A 20173-nucleotide genomic window follows, 5' to 3' on the forward strand; every position below is an offset into this window, starting at 1 on the left:
TCCAAGGGGCCAAACCACAGGCACAGGTAACCTGGCCAAGGGTGCTAAATCTTTCTGTCTATTGGAACAATATACAGTCGATGAAATAAGATCATCTCAATGGGGTTGAGGGCTGCACTTGGCCATTCCAACACTTTCGTTTCTGTATTCTTTAACCGTTCAGATGTTGGTTTGCTAATTTGATTAAGCTGCTGGAAGGATGAACTCACATTTGAAATGCTGTTTTATGTTGTCACCTGAGGTTATTTGTTTGTTTGTAGAAGTTAGGGTTTAGGGTTAGGGCTAGGGTGAACCACTCAATTGTTATTTAGGTGATAAATAAAAACATAGACTTGAAGGAGGATGTACTTTCTTTTTCCCATGACTGTGTATTGTTCTAATAGACAGAAAGATTTAGCACCCTTGGCCAGGTTACCTGTGCCTGTGGTTTGCCCCTTGGATTGTGAGAGCAGGTTGTGGATACTTCAACCCAGCAGTTCAAGAGACACTCCTGAATGCAAGGTCCTGAATGTACATCACCATGTATAGCATCTTGTTTGTCACAGTTTTCAGACGAGAGCAAGCAGCCTGGTCTGTCACACTCTCCCAAGAGACCAACATAGGATCTCATCCTTATACAGGAGTCCTTTTAGCTGTGTACCCAAGAGAGCCTATGGAGGATTCAGTATGGGAATGAGTATCTCTAAAGACTAGCTTTTTCTAGCAATCAAAAACCTTGCAGCAATCCCATTTATCAAGGTAAGAGAGTTTTATTTTAAACAGTGAGTGGAACATAAATTACATGATATTCTAGCTTTTTTGCTATCATAGTGTTAAGAAACATCTGTACTTGATCATTTTCCCTGGCCTCTTTCTGTGAAAGTAGATGGTTCCTGGCCATGTTTAGTGATGAAAACGTCTGGGTTATGCATGTAACCCTGTTCCCTGAGAAGGGAACGAGACATTGCATTTAGCATAACACTATGGGAGCGCCCTTGTGTGCGACCGGCATCTGAAGCTTGTGTAAAATCATACCTATTTATAGGCCTGCCGTGATCAGGTGACAATTAAGCGAGTCGTGTGATACATATATGGCACCTGTGAACCGCGCTGTCAGCTTCTATTATCTGAAGCAAAGACGTAATTCACAGGCCTTCAGTATGACAAAGCTACGCAACGTCTTGTTCCCTTCTCATGGAACAGGATTACATGCGTAACCCAGATGTTCCCTTTCAAAAGGAACTCTACGTTGCGTTAGCATAACACTATGGGAATGAGAATACCTACTCCGTCATACCGAGGGTAAGGCCTGTTGAAAAAGACCCAAGCCCGAGGGTCACTGCAAGACACTCGAGCACGGGGCGGAATGAATATCCAGGCTGTAATATTGAATGAATGTGTGTGGCGTAGACCACCCTGCAGCAGCACACACATCCTGTAAGGATACCCAGTTGGACAAAGCCTTAAGGAGGCGATGCCCCTAGTGGAATGAGCCCTTATGCCCAGAGGTGTAGCGACACCACGCGCCACATAAGCGATAGAGATTGCTTCCACTATCTAATTAGAGATGTGCTGCTTTGACCCAGCATCACCTCTATTGTCGCCGCCAAGCAGACCAGCAGCTGCTCCAGCTTACACCACTGGCCGGAGCGGTGGACGTAAGTACAGAGAGCCCTTACTGGACACAGCAGGTGCATTCTCTCTTGTTCCGGTGTGAGGAACAGAGGAGGGCAGGAAGCCTGCAACACCACAGGGTGGGCAGCAGATGGAATATACTTTAGGAATATAATCCGGCCTAGGATTCAGGAAGGCCTTGGCTAGTCAAGGCAGGAAGGTGCAACAGAGAGAGCTTGTAGATCTCCTACTCGCTTGACAGATGTCAGGGCCAGCAGAAGAGCTACCTTTAGAGTCAGAAGCTTCTCAGAGGCTGACTCTAAGAGCTCAAATGGTGCACCTGACAGACCTTCCAAGACCACCGAAAGGTCCCAGAAAGTTATGCTGCCTGACACCATGCATAAACCTCGAAGTTAGAGGATGCTGCACCACAGAGGCTCCATCAACAGGGGCGTGATTGGCCGAAATGGCGGCCACGTAAACCCTGATTGTAGAAGGAACCCACCCCACTGAGAAACGTTCTTGTAAGAACTCCAGGAGTGTAGCTATTGCGCAGTTCACTGGGTCTAGCTGGCGTTCCTCACACCACAAGACAAAAAGCCACCACTTGAGCACATGCAATTTCCTCATGGATGGTGCTCTAGGTAGGGTTCAACATGGTCTCTACAACCTCAGTTGTAGACTTTCTTGGCAAACTCTCGCTAGAACTTGTGTTCGCCAAGACAGTCTATGTCTGCTGATAGTAGCACCTTATTGGCCAGCTCGAATATGGTTCTCAGAGATAATATCCCTGCTAGATGGCACTCCTTGGGAGATTCCCATCCGCAGGGACCTACTGTCAGAGTGATCAGGGGAAAAGCGTACAGATGTGACCTCTGCCACATGTGCACCATGGCGTCCAGACCTACTTGTGCTGGAGGAATGAGGGCGAGCCACAGTGGGCAGTGTGTTGTCTCCTCAGAGGCGAACACATGCAGTGCCTCTTGGCCTAACCTCTGCTAGATGGACTTCACCACTTGTGGATGGAGCCACCAATCCCTGGGCCTCAGCCCCTGCCGCAACAGGATGACTGCCCCCACATTCCAGTTGCCCAGAGTGTAGATTGCACTCACTGACAAAACTTTCCCTCTGCCCAGAGAAGAATTAGTTGCGCCTGCCTGAACAGGGGCCGCGGACATAATCCTCCCTGGTGGTCAATATATGAGACCACCACTGTGTTGTCTGTAAACACATGGTGACCTCTCAATTGACGTTGGCTGCTGCTGCCATAAGCTCCTTAAATCCTTATATCCTTATAAGCTCCAATATCCTTATAACCCCTAGAAAAGTTGTCCACTGCACTGGAGAAAGCATACTTTTCTGAGGTTCAACCTGAGGCCCAAGTTCTTCATGTGGGTCAGAACAACATCTCGATGTTAAACCGCCAGTTCCCTGGATCGTGCTAGAATTAACCAGTCGTCCAGATAGATCAGTACACCGATGCCCTGGAGTTACAATGGAGCCAGAATGGCATCCATGCACTTTGTGAAGGTGTGAAGGGATAAAACTGGGTACATGTTCTATGGCCCCTTTGTCCAAGAGGGATCTTACTTCCTGTGCTAATGTTTCGCTCTGGTCTGTGCTGGCTACTTTGGTGAGAACACCTCTGAACCGCGGGGAGGGTCGAGCTCTAAACCGGACCCGGTAACCCTTTTCTGCGTTAGACCGAACCCATGGAGACACATTTGGCAGTAGTTTCCACGCTGCCAAATGGTCTTTTAGTGACGTTAACTATTACACATTCTATTGGAGGGAAAGCACAGATTTCCATTGCCCTGTGACAGCTCACTGACCAGAAAACACTGAAAACTTGGGACAGCCTTGGCTAGGGGAGGCCCTGCAGTAGCACTGGGGGCTAACTGCTCTAAAAACCTCACGTCCCGTAATACGTCCCTCCATGGCCTCTCAGGACCACTCTACTTTGTCTGTTTGGCCTTTATGACCATTCAGGGAAGGAACTGGCTGAATGCCGCCGTATGTTGAGTTCTCTCAGCAGGTCTGCTTGGTAGGCCTGCAACACTGTCATTGTCTGCAGTGACCCACAAGCAAGACTACTACTGCATAGGCATTGCCCACCAATGCCATGGTGGCTTGGATGGCAAAGCCGGCCCCCCTAAATTACCTGCTGTCGATGGAGAGAGGTAGCTCGCAAGCGCCTCCTCCACCTTCAGCATAGCTAAACAGCCATGCCGTTCATTCCCCACAATGGCCGAATAATCCAACATCGTGGGTTTATAAATGCATGGTCTTCCCCCAGAAGCCTGATATTTTGTCAGGCACTTCTGGAAGAAAGGGGAGTTTCTGCAGTGTGAGGGATTTACTTTCACTGGGGAGAAAAAAGCTCATCCAGCCTTAGTAATCATTTCAAGCAGCTCTTTATATGCTGCTCTCAGTTTTTAGTACACCCTTCTGGCTCCTCAGAGTCAGAGAGGATTTATTACTATTATTTTTGTGTGTGTGTGTGTGTGTTTTGGTTTTTTGTTTTTTTTTTTCCATTCCATAGCGGAAGGAGGAGTTGCGACGCGAGCTCCAAAATCCAGCGGAGAGCCGGAACTGGAAGACAGAGCAAGAGATAGTGCAGCGCTCGTCTCTGGCTCCTCTTCCGGGTCCATAAGAGGTCCCCCAGACCTGAGATGGCTAGCTGCCTCGGCAGCGGCCGGCCCAGATCTGTGAGGCTCTGAAACCCAACTTGCTTCGTCTTCTGAGAAGAGAGCGATGCATGAGTGGAGCTGCCTAATTGCAGTCTGACCTCTCGAGGGTTGTCATCGCATGCTCCATCCCTAAACACTTCACACAGAAAGTGTGCACTATTCCCCGTGATGAAACAGGAGCGAGGCATAACACACTTCATGATTTCTCTCACTCATATTTTTCTCTCTCGCCCATTCCTTTTTTTTCAGAGATTTTGAGAAAAGATAGAGAGGAAATGAAGCATGTTTTTGTTTCTTTACACAACAATTGACGTGTAGTCTCGCTGAAGATAATAAGGCTGATGGCGTGGTTCACAGGTGTCATATGTATATCGCGCGATGCGCTTAATTGCCATGTCACCTGATCAGGGCAGGCCTATAAATAGGTATGATTTTACACAAGCTTCAGATGCCGGTCGTGCGCAAGGGTGCTCCCATAGTGCTATGCATTATTTTACTTCAGTTGTCTTGTTTTTTCCATTAATTGAAACAGCTATACAAAAATTACTTCAGTCTTAATAGACTGCAGATCCAAAATATTATATATTGTGGGCTGAAATTAACCAATTAAAAAATGAATTGGTTAATGAATCAATAATTCAATAAATTTACTGATTTAAATTCATCAATAACGCTTACCGATAACAGTTGTTATGAAATTTATTGTATGAGGAGAGAGTGATTAACCCTCCCCATGCTGCAGAGAGGGAGAAGAAGATCTGAGTCGCAGCATCCTTCCATACCTGAGAGAGAACAAAAGAGAGAGAGAGGGGGACAGAGAGAGAGAGAGAGAGAGATGCAGGAAAAAAAAACACAGTGCACATAATAAAGTTAATAATATTACAACCTCAATTCCGAAAAAGTTGGGACACTGTGTAAAATGTAAATAAAAACAGAATGCAATGATTTGCAAATCTTATAAACCCGTATGTTATTCATAATAGAACATAGAAAACATATCAAATGTTTAAACTGAAGAAATGTGCTGTTTTAAGAAAATAAATAAGGTAATTTTGAATTTAATGGTCACAAAAACGTTGGGACAGGGGCAACAAAAGGCTGGAAAAGTAAGTGTTACTAAAAATAAAATCTAAATAAGATCGTTACATGTCTCCCAGAAGACAAAATACTGGCAATTTACACCTATCATCCTGTTCAAAAGTTTGCACCCCCCTGGCTCTTAATGTATTGTCTTGCCTTCTTGAGCATCAGTGAACGTTTGCATCTTTTATAATAGCCGTGTACGAGTCCCTCAATCATCCTCAGTGTGAAAAAATTGATCTCAACATCATATAGCTGTTGTTGGAAAGGGCTCAAATATGCAGAAGATGCTGGAAACGTAAAGAATGTGCAGGACCTGGAGGATATTTCTGAAGAACAGCGGGCAGTTTAACTGCTCAGGACAAAACAGTTGTGGATCATCCAGGTAACAACACACAGTATTATGAATCAAGCGTGTGTAAACTTTTGAAAGGGATATTTTTTTATAAATTCAGCTATTATCTTGTCTTGTGGACTATATGTAAACATCTGTTATGTGAAATATCGTATTCAGGACAGAACTAAATAAAAAACAACATAGGATTTTTATGATCAATCTTATTTTGATAACATTATTAATATTTTAGCAGATTCTGCAAGGGGTATGCAAACGTTTTGGGCACAACTGTATGTACATCAGTCTTTGGCTTACTTTGGCATCATTGAGTTTTTCCCATTTCGGTGTAATGAAGTAAAGAATCCCGGATCCTGCTCCAGGCAGTGTCACACCACGGATCAACAAAATCACCAAAACCACGTAAGGAAAGGTGGCTGTGAAATACACCACCTGTAAAATAACAAAGAATCACAGAAAGAAAGAAAAAAACGCTGAAAATGTTTAATAATGACCTATTCCCGTTTAGAAATCAACAGATGAGAAGAGGAAGCTCTTTGTTTATCAAACATATACATATTCATCCATTATTATTCACATATCTCTTATATATAACTTTTTATCTATATGAAAGCTGTGAAACTGAAATCTAGACTGACCCTTTCTTTTTTTTACTTTTTAATTGTTGCTATATTGTGCCAATAATTACCTAGCATTCACTCAATTCAAACGAACGGATCGTTTTTTTATTATTATTATTTCGGCTCACTTTTAGTGATAAGTTGTAATAAAGTGAGTCTGCCAAGCGTTAGTGTTTTTTTTATTATTATTATTATTTCACTGCACATTATGCACTGTGTATAATTGTGCATGTGACAAATAAACATCTTGAATCTTGAATATAATGCTGACACAACATTCCTAACATCGCCTTAAAGAAAATAATATTCCAGAGCCCCAGAATGTCCTCTTAACACAATATTCATTTAACACAACATTGCCTCAATACAGTTGCAGTGGGACCTGGAACCTATTTCAGGAACTAGGGACGCTGGAGGGTAGTTCACGCTCGTTCACGCATAGGGTAATTTATTGTAGTAAATCCAAATACTTGCATGTTTTTTGGGAGGAAACTGGAGGTAACCCATACAGACATGGGGAGATCATGCACAAAAACTCCACACAGGCAGAGCTCAGGATCAAGCTGGGGACCCGACTTACATCAATTTGGGCAAAATAACAACACTATATATCTATATATATATATATATATATATATATATATGTATGTGTATATATATATATATATATATATATATATATATATATATATATATATATATATACACACACACACACACACACATATATATATATATATATATATATATATATATATATATATATATATATATATATATATATATACAGTATCTCACAAAAGTGAGTACACCCCTCACATTTTTGTAAATATTTGATTATAACTTTTCATGTGACAACACTGAAGAAATTACACTGTGCTACAATGTAAAGTAGTGAGTGTAACAGTGTAAATTTGCTGTCCCCTCAAAATAACTCAAAACACAGCCATTAATGTCTAAACCGCTGGCAACAAAAGTGAGTACACACCTAAGTGAAAATGTCCAAATTGGGCCCAAAGTGACAATATTTTGTGTGGCCACCATTATTTTCCAGCACTGACTTAACCCCCTTGGGTAAAGAGTTCACCAGATCTTCACAGGTTGCCACTGGAGTCCTCTTCCACTACTCCATTACAACATCACGGAGCTGGTGGTTATTAGAGACATTGTGCTCCTCCACCTTCTGTTTAGGATGCCCCACGGATGCTCAATAGGGTTTAGGTGAAGAGACATGCTTGGCCAGTCCATCACCTTCACCCTCAGCTTCTTTAGCAAGGCAGTGGTCATCTTGGAGGTGTGTTTGGGGTCGTTATCATGATGGAATACTGCATACTGATCATACTCTGCTTCAGTATGTCACAGTACATGTTGGCATTTATGGTTCCCTAAGCAGCAGAGTTTTCTTATGTAGTGGCTGAGATGCTAAGAGCAGTGTATCACACCTGCTTGTCCTAATGTTCTTATATTGCCATAGGACACTATGTTCCCAAACTCCTATAGGCTATTAGACGAGCACTGACTTCTTTTTTTTTTTTTTTTTTTTTTTTTTTTTGATTAAACAGAAAACAAAAATAAGTCTGTGCCTTCATTAGCAGGTTTAAATTGAACTGCATTCAAATATTTTTGATATTCGTCAGATTTCAACATATTTCAACCATAGGAGTCAGTCACTGCAGTGACACCTAGCGGACACATGGGGGCAGTATACACCTTTAGTGTCTGCATTACAAATCGAAACTAGCACAATGCAAATTTCACTACTGAAAACTGTAAAGAGAAAGCAATTCATTATCAATGACTACATTTACATGGACAGCAGTAATCTAATTATTGACCTTACTCTGATTAAGATAATAATGTGATTAAGGTGTTTACATGTCTGTAATACACGTCCATAATGTGACTAAAACAGGAATACTCCACCTGTCTTAATTCGATTAGAGCTTAATACGATTAGAGCTTAATTAGATTAAGGTAATTAAAAATTGCTGTTTACATGGTAGTTTCTTAATCAAAGTATGGTCTTAATAGGGTTAAGAGTGGATTATTGTTGTCCATGTAAACGCACTGGATGAAGACTGGTTGTAGTTATAAAGAGAATTAATTAGTTACCTTGCCTGATGACTTGATTCCTTTAGCCAGGGAAGCATACACAATGAGCCATGCCAGAAAAAGACAAGCGGCCAAGGGCCAGCGGATATCTCCTGGATACTCAATCCCTTTGGAAATGTGCAACACATTATATCTAATAAGAGAGAAATGCAAAGGTAATTTCAGCACACTTTCTTACTTTCAGAAAAATTTCAAGGTCTATACTACCATTCACATAATTCAAAGGATTCACATAAACATGAGTTTATTAACACTTCATTCTTTTCTTTTTTTTTAACCTACAAAGAATTTGTACAAAGTTGTTTAACAATCCCTCACTTGAAATATTCTTCACTGGGGCTGACATAGGTTCTGTTATCCGTTGTGATATTTAACAGCTTGCTTAAACTCCCAGCAGCATTCGCAGACAAACAAAATGTCGTGTTCTTAATGGAGGTGATGTTTCTGTCTCGAAGGATACAGGAATCTGTTACACAGGAAAAGCAGACGAATAAGAACCACCACAGAGAAATGTGGCTAAAAGAAAGCAGATGGCGGCCATTTTAATATTAGGAAGAGAAATAAAATAAAAAATATGTGTGTTGTTCAATTCTATTATACTGTATAAATCGCATTTTATTTTGGAGGCGACAAAGCAATATACATAGCCTATAGGGGACATCAAAATGGAGAACACTTACCACAGCCATGTCTAGGATAATTATAAGTTGAACAATACTTCCAAAGGCCAGTTAAATGGGTCATTACTGAAGGGATTATTTCACTTAATGGTTCAGGTAAGTGGTGAAATTATTCATAAATGAAGCTCAAGTTTAAGTATGAATCATATTAACAACACATTTACTAACAGTGAAACTGTATACACACAATATACAGAAAATATAACTGTCACGTTTGTAAATGTGTAAACGTAAACTGTAAACGTTTGAAATGTACAGGAAGTAGCTGTATCCCAGAAGCTCCACAGATCTTAATCAGTCAGATCTTAATCTTTATCTTTTATAAACCTTTGGAGCAATCATTTGTTAGCTTTAAAAATGACCAAACTAAACACAAAGGAAGTTAAGCTGCAAAGCTAGCAGTTTTTAAGTGCAATTCCCCAGTTTGACTCCAGATGTCGCCAATGGCGCTGATTTGGAGATTGCAGTTCTCCAAATGAACGATAGACGGCGCGCGATTCTCACTGCAGCTTCACTAAATCTGTCCAGTAAGCAGCTTTTATTGCTGAATCCACCAAAACAAACTTCATCATATAACTTTTTACATTTCATTCCAACATGTTAGATAGCTTTTCATTATTAATACTGATTTTCTTACACTATTAGGCTTCTTAGTACACACTCTAATGTACACAAATGACTCAAAGGATAATTTGGAACAACAATTAAGTAGTAGACTGTTTGTGAGATTGGAAAAAAAAGTATATGTAGTACAAATGTAAATAATGAACCTAATCATGAAGGGCATGTGTGTGTGTGTGTGTGTGTGTGTGTGTGTGTGTGTGTGTGTGTGTGTGTGTGTGTGTGTGTGTGTGTGTGTAATAAAGAGGGGAGGTGAAAAGGGGGAAGAGGTGAACAGAGAACCAAACTTCTGACTTAAAAAGACCTTTATTAGCCCTTTGTTACACAAAGAGTGTCCGTTTTTCTGTGTCCACTCTGTGTGTCTGTCTTTCCAAAAGCAAACCAGTTTAAATTAGATTGGTAAAACAATAACGATCCAGTTCTGCTGTTATGGATATGTGGCAAATTTGAGTGAAAGCGGAAATAGAAATGAAGAGAGGAACAAATGGGAAAGGGGCATAAACAAAGGCAGAGAAAAAAAAAAGAAAAGAAAAGACTGAAATGGATAGGCGAACTAAAAGAGAGCCCAATAGTGGAATGTACAAGAAGATATATTCTGTTAAGCCGAAAAGGGGACAGACATGAATTAAATTGCATTTATTGTAAATTCACATAGAAAGAGACATATAGATTAGATAGACAGACAGACTGATGGTCCTTACCTAGCTGCAGCATGTCTTTGTCTTTGCACTCAGCTGTGTTCCATTCGTTTGTACAGTAAGACCATGGCAATAAGCCCTTCAACGAAGTGAACGAAGCGAACAGGTAGTACAGAGTCCAGCACATTATTATATTATAATATATGGCTATCAAGACTGATATAATCAACATGGCAATCCCGCAACCTAAAATAAATAAACGAGATGAGATACAGTACATTACTGACCGACAGGCAAACACAACACCGACTTACAACTGAAATTAATGCATGTTTATTTATATTAGCAACAAGAACCTCTTAGGCATGATATATTGTTATGATATATATTATGATCTTGTGAGTGTGTGTGTGTGTGTGTGTGTGTGTGTGTGTGTGCCTAATTGTCACTTGTCAAATGAATATGAGTAAACGGTATATATATATATATATATATATATGAATGTTTAATGTAAAGGCAACAATTATAATTATGGTTGATGTTTGATATAAACTGGTGATATCATTTGGTTCCTTGTTCATTAAAGAAACTGAAGGAGTAAAAAAAAAAAGTAAAGATATAAAAAAAAAAATTTAAATAAACTTTAAGCATTTACTGCATGGTGTTGAATGAATTTATTTTCAAAACAAAAAATGGCATTTTACATGGGGCGGAGCAAAACTACTTAAAGAAAAAAATGTAAAGACTATCTGAGATCAGCTAACATTGATTACTTCTTGTCATTTAAACATGTTTATATTACAAGTTTGAGTATTTTTTTAATGGTAAAATGTTATTGTTGGCACTGTGGTACGCGCATTCATGAACTGACACTAGGCTATATATTTTATATATATATATATATATATATATATATATATATATATATATATATATATATATATATATATATATATAAACATACATAAATATATATATATATATATATATATATATATATATATATATATATATATATATATAATATTATATTATATTATATTTAGATCACATTCAAAGAAAAACTGTTGACATTTCAGACATCTTGCAATTGCACCTTATTATTTATTTTTTTTAAATTACCTTTCAAGAGAAAGAACTGAAAAGATTCTTCACCTAAAACATGTTCGGATCTAATTTCTGTATTTATTTTGATTGAGTAAATCCATCCACATACTTTTTTACAACTGTAATTCCTTTCTGGAAGAAATATCTTTTACGTGCTTACTAAGTGGCAAAAACACCCACCCCACCCTTTAAATATTTTTTTTCATTGAAATATAGGGTTATATATATATATATATATAAATTATTATTATTATTATTATTATTATTATTATTATTATTATTATTATTATTATTAGTTTATTTATTTATTTATTTAAAACTTTTTCAAGTAATAAAAATCCATTAAAAAACCCAAACATTTTTATGTAAATGTAATAATTCATGCATTAGAGGGATAAAAGTGAAAATTATGTGTGGGTGCAAGGTTTAAAGGTGAGTTTTAATATGTAAAGATAAATATGATTTGTAATGTGTGTAAATGTAAAAGCGTAAGTTTACCTTGTAAAGCTGGAATAGCCTTCCATACAGAAACGGGTCCTTGACTGGCAAACTGGCCCAAAGAAACTTCCAGAAGGAAGATGGGAATTCCAGCAAGACTCAACATGATCAAGTATGGGATCAAAAATGCACCTGTAAACGTAAAGCACACACACACATTTACACTAAACTAAAATCTTCAGACCACACACAACTAGCTAGTAGCATAAAGTAAATGTTTACATGCTGATACTGTAGCATTCAGATTTTTGGCGTGGACATCACATTTAATAGATAAATGTAATATATGTGGGCTGCTTAGGTTTCTGCACAGACATCTAACTTTAAGCAATAATATGTTGTGTAAATATTTTATTTCTAGCTGATTCATTTGTTAATTTTGTTGCACAGTGTCCCTCTTCTTGTTTCTCTTACCTCCTCCATTTTGGAAGGCGAGATATGGAAACCTCCACACGTTTCCCAAACCCACAGCATAACCAACCATAGAGAGAATAAAATCCAGTTTATTGGACCAGTTCCCTCTCGCTTTATTCTCATCACCTTCTTCATCATCATCATCATCTTGCTCCGCCTGTAAGAGAACAAAACATACAAGTCACTATTTTCTGTTGTTGATGGTGAAACGTTTCTATCCTAATGGGAGTGGTATCTTCCACAGCACACAAGGGTTTACTCAGTGGTTTTATATGGATGATGATGATGATGATGATGTAGATCATTGTAGCACATTGTCCTCCACAGTCTCTTAATCTCAAAGTGTTAGACAGTGCTCTCCACCACCAACATTCATTCATCTTTAGTAACTGCTTTATCCTTGTCATGGTGGTTCCAGAGCCTATCCTACGAACACTGTTCATGAGGTGGGAATACACCATGCATGGTACACCAATCCATCCATCACAGGGTACCATGCAGACAATCCAAATTCTAGCCCTTGTGGACACAACAAGGACACGCAAGACTCAGTAGTCCGAGCTCAAGTCTGAAAAACTACTTTCGGCCATTTCAATAAAAATGTGAAAAACTTTTTTTTAATTATTATTATTATTTTCAAGAATATTTTCCACCAGAAAGTTGACAATTAGATTCCACAATCAGTGAAAGGTCGATGTTATTCACACTGATTACTCACAATCTGTAATGGGGAAGACATCACGGTTTGCAAGCACCGACTGGAACGGTATTGAGGGAAAAAAGAAAAAGCTCAATATTCTGGAGGCTCAAAAAAAAACCTGGAATGATTAGCGTTCAGTGAGAGAGTTTCAATCTGGTCACAATATGTTATTGCCGTTGCCATCATTTGTCCCAGCAAGATTTTGGTTACATGCCAAGATCCAAGGTGGTAATAAAAACGAGGTTTACAACATATGAGGCTTTGCATCCTAGGACAACGAGCCTTATGAAACCTTATGAAACCTTATTAGCCTTATGAAAGTCTGGAAGGACATTGAGAGGAACATAGAGGTCTGATTGGGGCATAGGATGGTAAATATATCCCAATTTAAGGGCAATTAAAAAGCTGATTTTCCATGCATAATTCAACCACCAGCAGGCAATTTGAATTTTTAAAACCAATCAGTGTCCAGTGAATCAGCCCTGTTACAGGGTACCAGAAAGGCTAGTAGGAGTTCTGAAGGAGATCTGCAACATCAGCAAAGGGAATAAGCAAAAAATGTAACCCGTTAAGGGCACGGTTGTTTAGTGGTTAGCACATTTGCCTCGCACATCCAGGGTTGTGGGTTTGATTCCTGTTTCTGCCCTGTGGGTGCAGAGTTTGCATTTTCTCCATGCTTTGGGGGTTTCCTCCGAGTACTCCGGTTTTATCCCCCAGTCCAAAGACATGCGTTGATTGGCATTTCTAAATTGTCGTGAGTGTATGTGAGATTGTGCCCTACAGTGGGTTGGCACCCCATCCAGGGTGTCCCCTGCCTTGTGCCCCAAGTCCCCTGGGATAGTCTCCAGGTTTCCCGTGACCCTGTGTGGGATAAGTGGTACAGAAAATGGATGGATGGATGGGGATGTAACCCCTTAAATCTTTGCATATTAACTCTCATTTTAGCCCATTTTACCAATGGATATTGTCACAAAGCAGCTTTACAGAAATCTTGATAAGAATTTATATTTAAATTACATATCTAATATACATTAGATCAATTTACATATTATCATAAAGCAAATTTTCAGTAACAACAATGAAACCAAATGCGAACGGTACAGATAGGTGACAAGTTATTGGAAAGAATTTAATAAAGCGGTGTAGAAGTATAAGGTGTGTAGATGCTTCTAGACACTTCTAGCAGTGACAAGCGTATCATGCTCTGTATCATGGATCAGAATGTTGAGCAGGTCCAGTTGACCCCAGTTTTAGCTCAAGATGGCAAGAAGAAAGATTAAGTGAAACAAAGTTCATTATTGGGGTCATATAAGTCATCCTTCAGTGTATTCTCCACAAGTGGGGCCAGTGCTAAAGGTCTGAATCCCTTTCAGTGCAAAATGTGTGTGTCAAGTGGGTCTGTTATCCTGTGTCACACATTTTGCTGGCCTTTTTTGGGTCCACTTAGAGGGAAGAGTCACCATCAATCAATATAAAGTCATTCTGACTGATCGCATGATATAAAATTTCTATCCTAAAGAGAGTGGTCTCCTCCCTGCCTTCATCCATAGGGCACGGGGACTTGGCGAATCATTTGCTGAAGATGAAAATAATCATCCTGTCAAAATCATATGCTGTGGCCTTCACAGTCACCAGATCTCAACAAAAAACAGTGTTAAATCGTGTTCTCCACCACTATCATGAAAACACTGGTTTATCCAGGAAATATCCAGGAACATTCTAGTGGAATCCTTGCCCAGGCTTGACTTTATGTTTTTTTTATCTTGATTTTGAAAGGGTAGTGGAGGCTCAGTAGTTAAAGGCTCTGGGTTACTGATCAGAAGGTCAGGAGTTCAAACCCCAGCACTGCCAAGCTACCACTGTTGGGCCCTTGGGCAAGGCCCTTAACCCTCAATTGCTCAGTTGTATAAATGAGATAAATGTAAGTTGCTCTGGATAAGGGTGTCTACCAAATGCCATAAATGTGAATAAAAAAATGTAATGAGAGTATGGACACACCAGTAGGAGTTTAATGGATTCATGGACAGAAGTATAAACTGGCAATACAGGAAACTAGTTTTTTGAGTTACCAAATATACTGGCATCAAATCCTTATGATTTATGATCCTTATATCCTTAGGATATCCTAGTTATTCAGGATGGCTGTTTTCATCTTCTCGCTGCCTTAATTCTCAAACAGCTTGCTGATTTTGAGCATGTTATTCACTAAGGCAGACGTTAACGCTTTGGATGATACTCAAAAATCTTTACATACTATTAAAGTAAAATTGTCAATCTAGCTCTTTTAGGTCAAATGGAAATTCTAAGAGCTGATAAATTTAGATTCTGATGAACCAGACATACAGTAGACACCAGGACTAAAAACTAGACGAATAATGAACATAAAAACGAGCGCGTCCAGGAAAACGATAGATATCACAGGAGAAACAGGAAAAGAACTCACAGAAGCAGTGTTGCGTATTTTGTTACGCAGATATTGCAATAAAGCCTGATTATATATCATATGGCAAAACTTTGCACAGTGACAGTAAAATAACCAGCAACAGCGTCATGGCTGTATGTGAAAATCATGCAGCTTGATGTACCAATACACACTTAGACATACTATCCAATATTGCAACATTGCAGAGCAATATGCGGCACATTTTGGGATTTAACTGCAAATCACACACTCAGCACACAATCAGCATAATCAGTCAGAGCTGCTGTTGTGTGTGTGTGTGTGTGTGTGTGTGTGTACAGCATATGTGTATTTCCTCTATGGAAAGACAATAGTAATTATACTGCAGTGTCACACAAGCACCGTCACAAATGGTTGGCTCCGTCCCAAACCGCAGTGCACTAAACTGCAGCACTGTAATTTGGTGTTAAGCCTGCAGTGCAGTGTTAAGTCTGCTGTATGCTAGTGGCGTGCGTTATTACAGATGCAGTACAATACAGTGTTTCAGACTTTAACCCACTACAGTAACGCAGTACAGTGTTAAAGCTTCGTATTAAAACTGCAGTGCATTCGTTTAGTGTTAAGCCTGAAGTAGTGTCATGTAATAATGAGCTACGGTACAACACCGCCATGTTACAGTAGATCTTCAGTGTTTGGACTTTCATGCAGTTGTGCAGTGTTGAGCTTATGGTACACTACTGCAGTGTTAAAGCTGCAGTACAGTAGTGACACTAACTGCCTCTGTGCCACCACTATTTCCAAATGCACTACATATTGTCCAGATATTCAAGAATCATAATCCCCCAAGGCTACACACACACACACACACACACACACCTTCCAGGACCTTCCACTGACATAATTATTAATGCAGATAATTAAAGCTATGTTCCACCTAGATCTAACCTCAGTAAAGGAAACCTATATAAATTAAAAAAAAAACTGTAAAAGCTGCTATAAATAATAAAATGAAAAAAAAAAAAACACACACACACACACACACACACAGACACAGAGAGGTGTTAAGAAAAATGTTAGCGTTTAATGTGAGATCTCGAAAACCGAGACCCGATTTTAATTCGCTGCAGAGGAGCAGAAGTGGTTTAAGACTGCAGGTTTAAGGTGCTAATTAATCACTGTGGGCATTAATTCAATGCTGACAGAATTCATTAAATGCTACGTTGTTGTTGTTTTTTTTTTTTTAATTAATACCCTGTATTGTGCTAGAGTAACAAATTAAAAGACTAAAAGTGAGGTTCTTGTGTATACTTGCTGAGCTCAGCATTAATAGACATCATTGTTACTACCGCAACAATGTAGGCATTAATTCTCTGAACTAGGTATTAACCAGTACTACAGGAGTTAGTTCAGTACTTATATTATTGCTGTGAATTAAGACCCTTGTTCTCTCTCTCTCTCTCTCTCTCTCTCTCTCTCTCTGTCCTTTTGTTATACAGCACATACAGTATGCTGACCTCAGCAATGTAGAAATGATTGCAGCAGTAGTGTTATGACCTTAACACTTTAGGCATTCGTTTGCTATTGTAATTGCTCAATTTCACCCTAGAGGATTTCCTGCTTTGTGACTAAACACTCTGTGAGATTTTTATTTTCCAAACACATGCTGAGCTCAGCAGACTGCAGGTGTGACTGATCGCCTTAACGCCGTGTTAGTGGTAGTGTTCGTGTTAGAGTGTTACTGAAGAAGGTTGTTATTTTAAAAGGACCCATTTTGTATATATTCCTGTGTAGAATAAAGATTCTACACAAAGGTGAGAATTTTCTCCCCAGCACTACATATCATGTGTACAGGTGTATTTTAACCTCATTATTAGGTTGATTGTGTTGATTCAATTCTGGAGGTGATGATATGACAAATCAGATTTCTCTTTTTTTTTCTTTTTTTTTTGTTGTGCATAACAACTCCTTACTTTACACAATCCTGAGATTCTCTGTTTTCTTTATTTTTGTTGTTTTTATGCTTGTGCACATGAGCACTTTGTTCATTCAAATTTTTTGCTCATTGAATGTCTAATGTAGATTTTTCATTCAGCATTGTATGTGTTCATCTGTTTTTGTTGTACATCCATGCTGATCTCAGCAGTACAGAATAGATTGCCAGGTGTAGCTGACTTTCCTAATTCCATCCTGTAAGTGTTAATTCAGTGTATTAAGAAGTCATGCTACATTACAGCACTTATGGTCTTGATGAATAGACTACAGGTGTAAGTGACCACCTCAACACTGCGGGTAAGTGTCACTTCGATTCTTTCTCTCTTTTTTTTTCTTTTTGTTCCATTGTTGCTGATCTCAACACTGCTGGTATTAATGTGTTAATTCTACACCGCATGATTGGTCTTGCCAGTTCATAACAGAATGTCAGGTGTAGTTTTACCACCTCTAACGCCCCTGAAGCTTTGTTCTCGCCTTACATGCGTTTAGCCCACCCCTCTCCCCCAAGAGGTTAATTCGGGCTTAATTGTCCATAAATGCCTCTCTTTTGAGTTACAAAAAGTGAATTGGACATCCACTTACCCGGTTGAGCTGAACAGACGCAGTGCCATCTGTGCCCAGAACCACCATTGCCCCCTGTTTCGCGGAGGAGGGGCAGTTATTCTGCGACATGGCTTTATCCGTTTGGGGTAAAAACGGCCCGGAGGCATCCTTATGAGGGGCAGGAACCGGGGGAGGAACGGGCGCACCGGTCGGAAACGTCCCGTACACTTTATTGGAATCTATTTCTCCCGATTTCTTTTCCGCGGGGCAGAACGTTTTGCGCTCGGTGACATCAAGGGGCAATTGAACCGCGTCCCCTGGGGCACGAGGGGCAACTCCAACCGCGCCCTCGTGCAGCTGCCTCTGCATGTCTCTCTGCTCGGAGAAATCCTGAAAAAGCACCGGAAACACCGCGTTAATGACAGTCCCGGGCACGCGCGCTCAGAGAATCCTAATGCACGTGAGAGCCAAATAACACTACAACAATTCCATAATATCCAACAAAGATCATATAATAATAATAATAATAATAATAATAATAATAATAATAATAATAATAATAATACACCCAGGGTGCAAAAAACAAACGCTAATCGTTATGTAATAGCCTTTAAAAAATTATTTATCCATTATCATGGTTTATTATTTAAGATGTTTTCGTTTTGGGCTTAATTTTTTTATTTCTCCTGAGCGTCCAAGCAGTTTGGCACGCGTAATATTATATATTTTTTTTTTTAAATGATAAATGAATACAATTTTTTAAACCCAGTATAGGCTAAGAGGGGAAAAATAAAACAAATATATAGATATATAGATATATATATATCGATCGTTTAAGATATATCTGCAATATTTTAGCTCATTTTCTGAGCACGTGCTCCTCTCGTTTCTCTTTCGCTTCTCGGTTGTTTTTTTTTTTTTTTTTTTTACCCCTTAGCGAAAGATGCTTTAATTTTCCGCCCCATTTGCGCTGCTGTCACTCAGCACGCGCTGCGTTTTATGGGCAGCAAAAGAGCGCGAGCGCGCGGGGATCGAGGGTTCGCCTCACACACACACACACACACACACACACACACACCGGCATTAATGCACCACGAAAAATGAAAGAAAGAAAAAAATAAGGAAAAAAGAAAAACCCGACAAAAAAAAAACCCTTGAAATAATTACAACACCGGAAGATCAAACGGAATCTCACTCATCACAGTGCACGCGGATTTTAAACTTCATAACTTTATTTACTATAAAGCTTTTGAACTGCTTTCAAATAATTACAACTACAAATTATATATATATATATATAAAACGAAAAAACATGTTCCTAACAGTAGCCTAAATATTCTGAGGAAAAGCAGAAAGAAAAGGCTAGCTCTTTATAAACTGGAGGAAAAAGTACTGCAAAATCTTTGCATAACAAAGTTACACATTAAATGCTATAATGCAGACTTTTTTAGGAAATAAATAATAGCTAGTATGCTCTGAGCAAGAAGAAACGAAAGAAAATAGCGCAGTGCACGCGCTCGACTCACCATGTGTGCACCAATGCAGGCGAAATGCGGAGACGGAATAAAAAATAAATAAATAATAAAGGGCCGGCCGGATGGGGAGCTGCACGCGGGCAGGCAGAAGTGAATTTGGTTTGTGCAAAGTGCAAAGCTTTCTATAAGTGTGTGGGTTTGCGTCAGTGCACAGCAAGGTGCCCTTCACCTCGTCATACATTTCCTTCAGCACCCGAGTTTGATAAATCATCAGCCTTCACGTGTGCAGTGCGCTTCTCTTTTTTGTTTTTTTAAGAGGGAGTAGTAACTATTGTAACTGGACTTTGTTCACAGTTTGGCAAATAAACTGCTTTATGTGCAAAAACTTCAGCTGTTACGTTATCACTTTTATTGTAAGCTTCACCGTTTTCTTTACGTGTAGGATGTAGGCTACTAAAAAGGAGAACAGGGGTGAAAACATTTGAGCATAAAAAAACAATACGAACCCCTGCATTGCGCACCTTGTCCCTGTCCAAATTCCTTAAAACCACACACAAAGACATATTTATCAACGCCAAGTTGGTTTATATGTCACTTCCGGGTCTCTAGTGAGTCTGGCTTATGCATTACTACTGATGAATAAACTACAAACCC

General features: G+C 39.3%; 1 protein-coding gene across 1 annotated transcript in view; it reads right to left on the reverse strand.

Annotated features, from left to right (window-relative positions):
- The window catches only part of slc6a5 (solute carrier family 6 member 5), a 34229-nt gene extending 14545 nt beyond the window's left edge, over window positions 1–19684 (reverse strand). Inside the window, exons 1-9 of the mRNA XM_047158269.2 lie at window positions 19571–19684; window positions 18084–18434; window positions 12409–12565; window positions 11995–12126; window positions 10453–10635; window positions 8769–8916; window positions 8451–8583; window positions 6016–6150; window positions 4962–5065 (exon numbers count right to left, since the gene is read on the reverse strand). Coding sequence (XP_047014225.1) covers window positions 4962–5065; window positions 6016–6150; window positions 8451–8583; window positions 8769–8916; window positions 10453–10635; window positions 11995–12126; window positions 12409–12565; window positions 18084–18434; window positions 19571–19573 — 1346 coding nt within the window. The 5' untranslated portion in view covers window positions 19574–19684. The remainder of the gene's footprint in view (window positions 1–4961; window positions 5066–6015; window positions 6151–8450; window positions 8584–8768; window positions 8917–10452; window positions 10636–11994; window positions 12127–12408; window positions 12566–18083; window positions 18435–19570) is intronic.
- Between the last annotated feature and the right edge of the window lie 489 nt (window positions 19685–20173).

Source organism: Ictalurus punctatus, chromosome 10 (assembly GCF_001660625.3).
Source record: "Ictalurus punctatus breed USDA103 chromosome 10, Coco_2.0, whole genome shotgun sequence".
Taxonomy (NCBI): domain Eukaryota; kingdom Metazoa; phylum Chordata; class Actinopteri; order Siluriformes; family Ictaluridae; genus Ictalurus; species Ictalurus punctatus.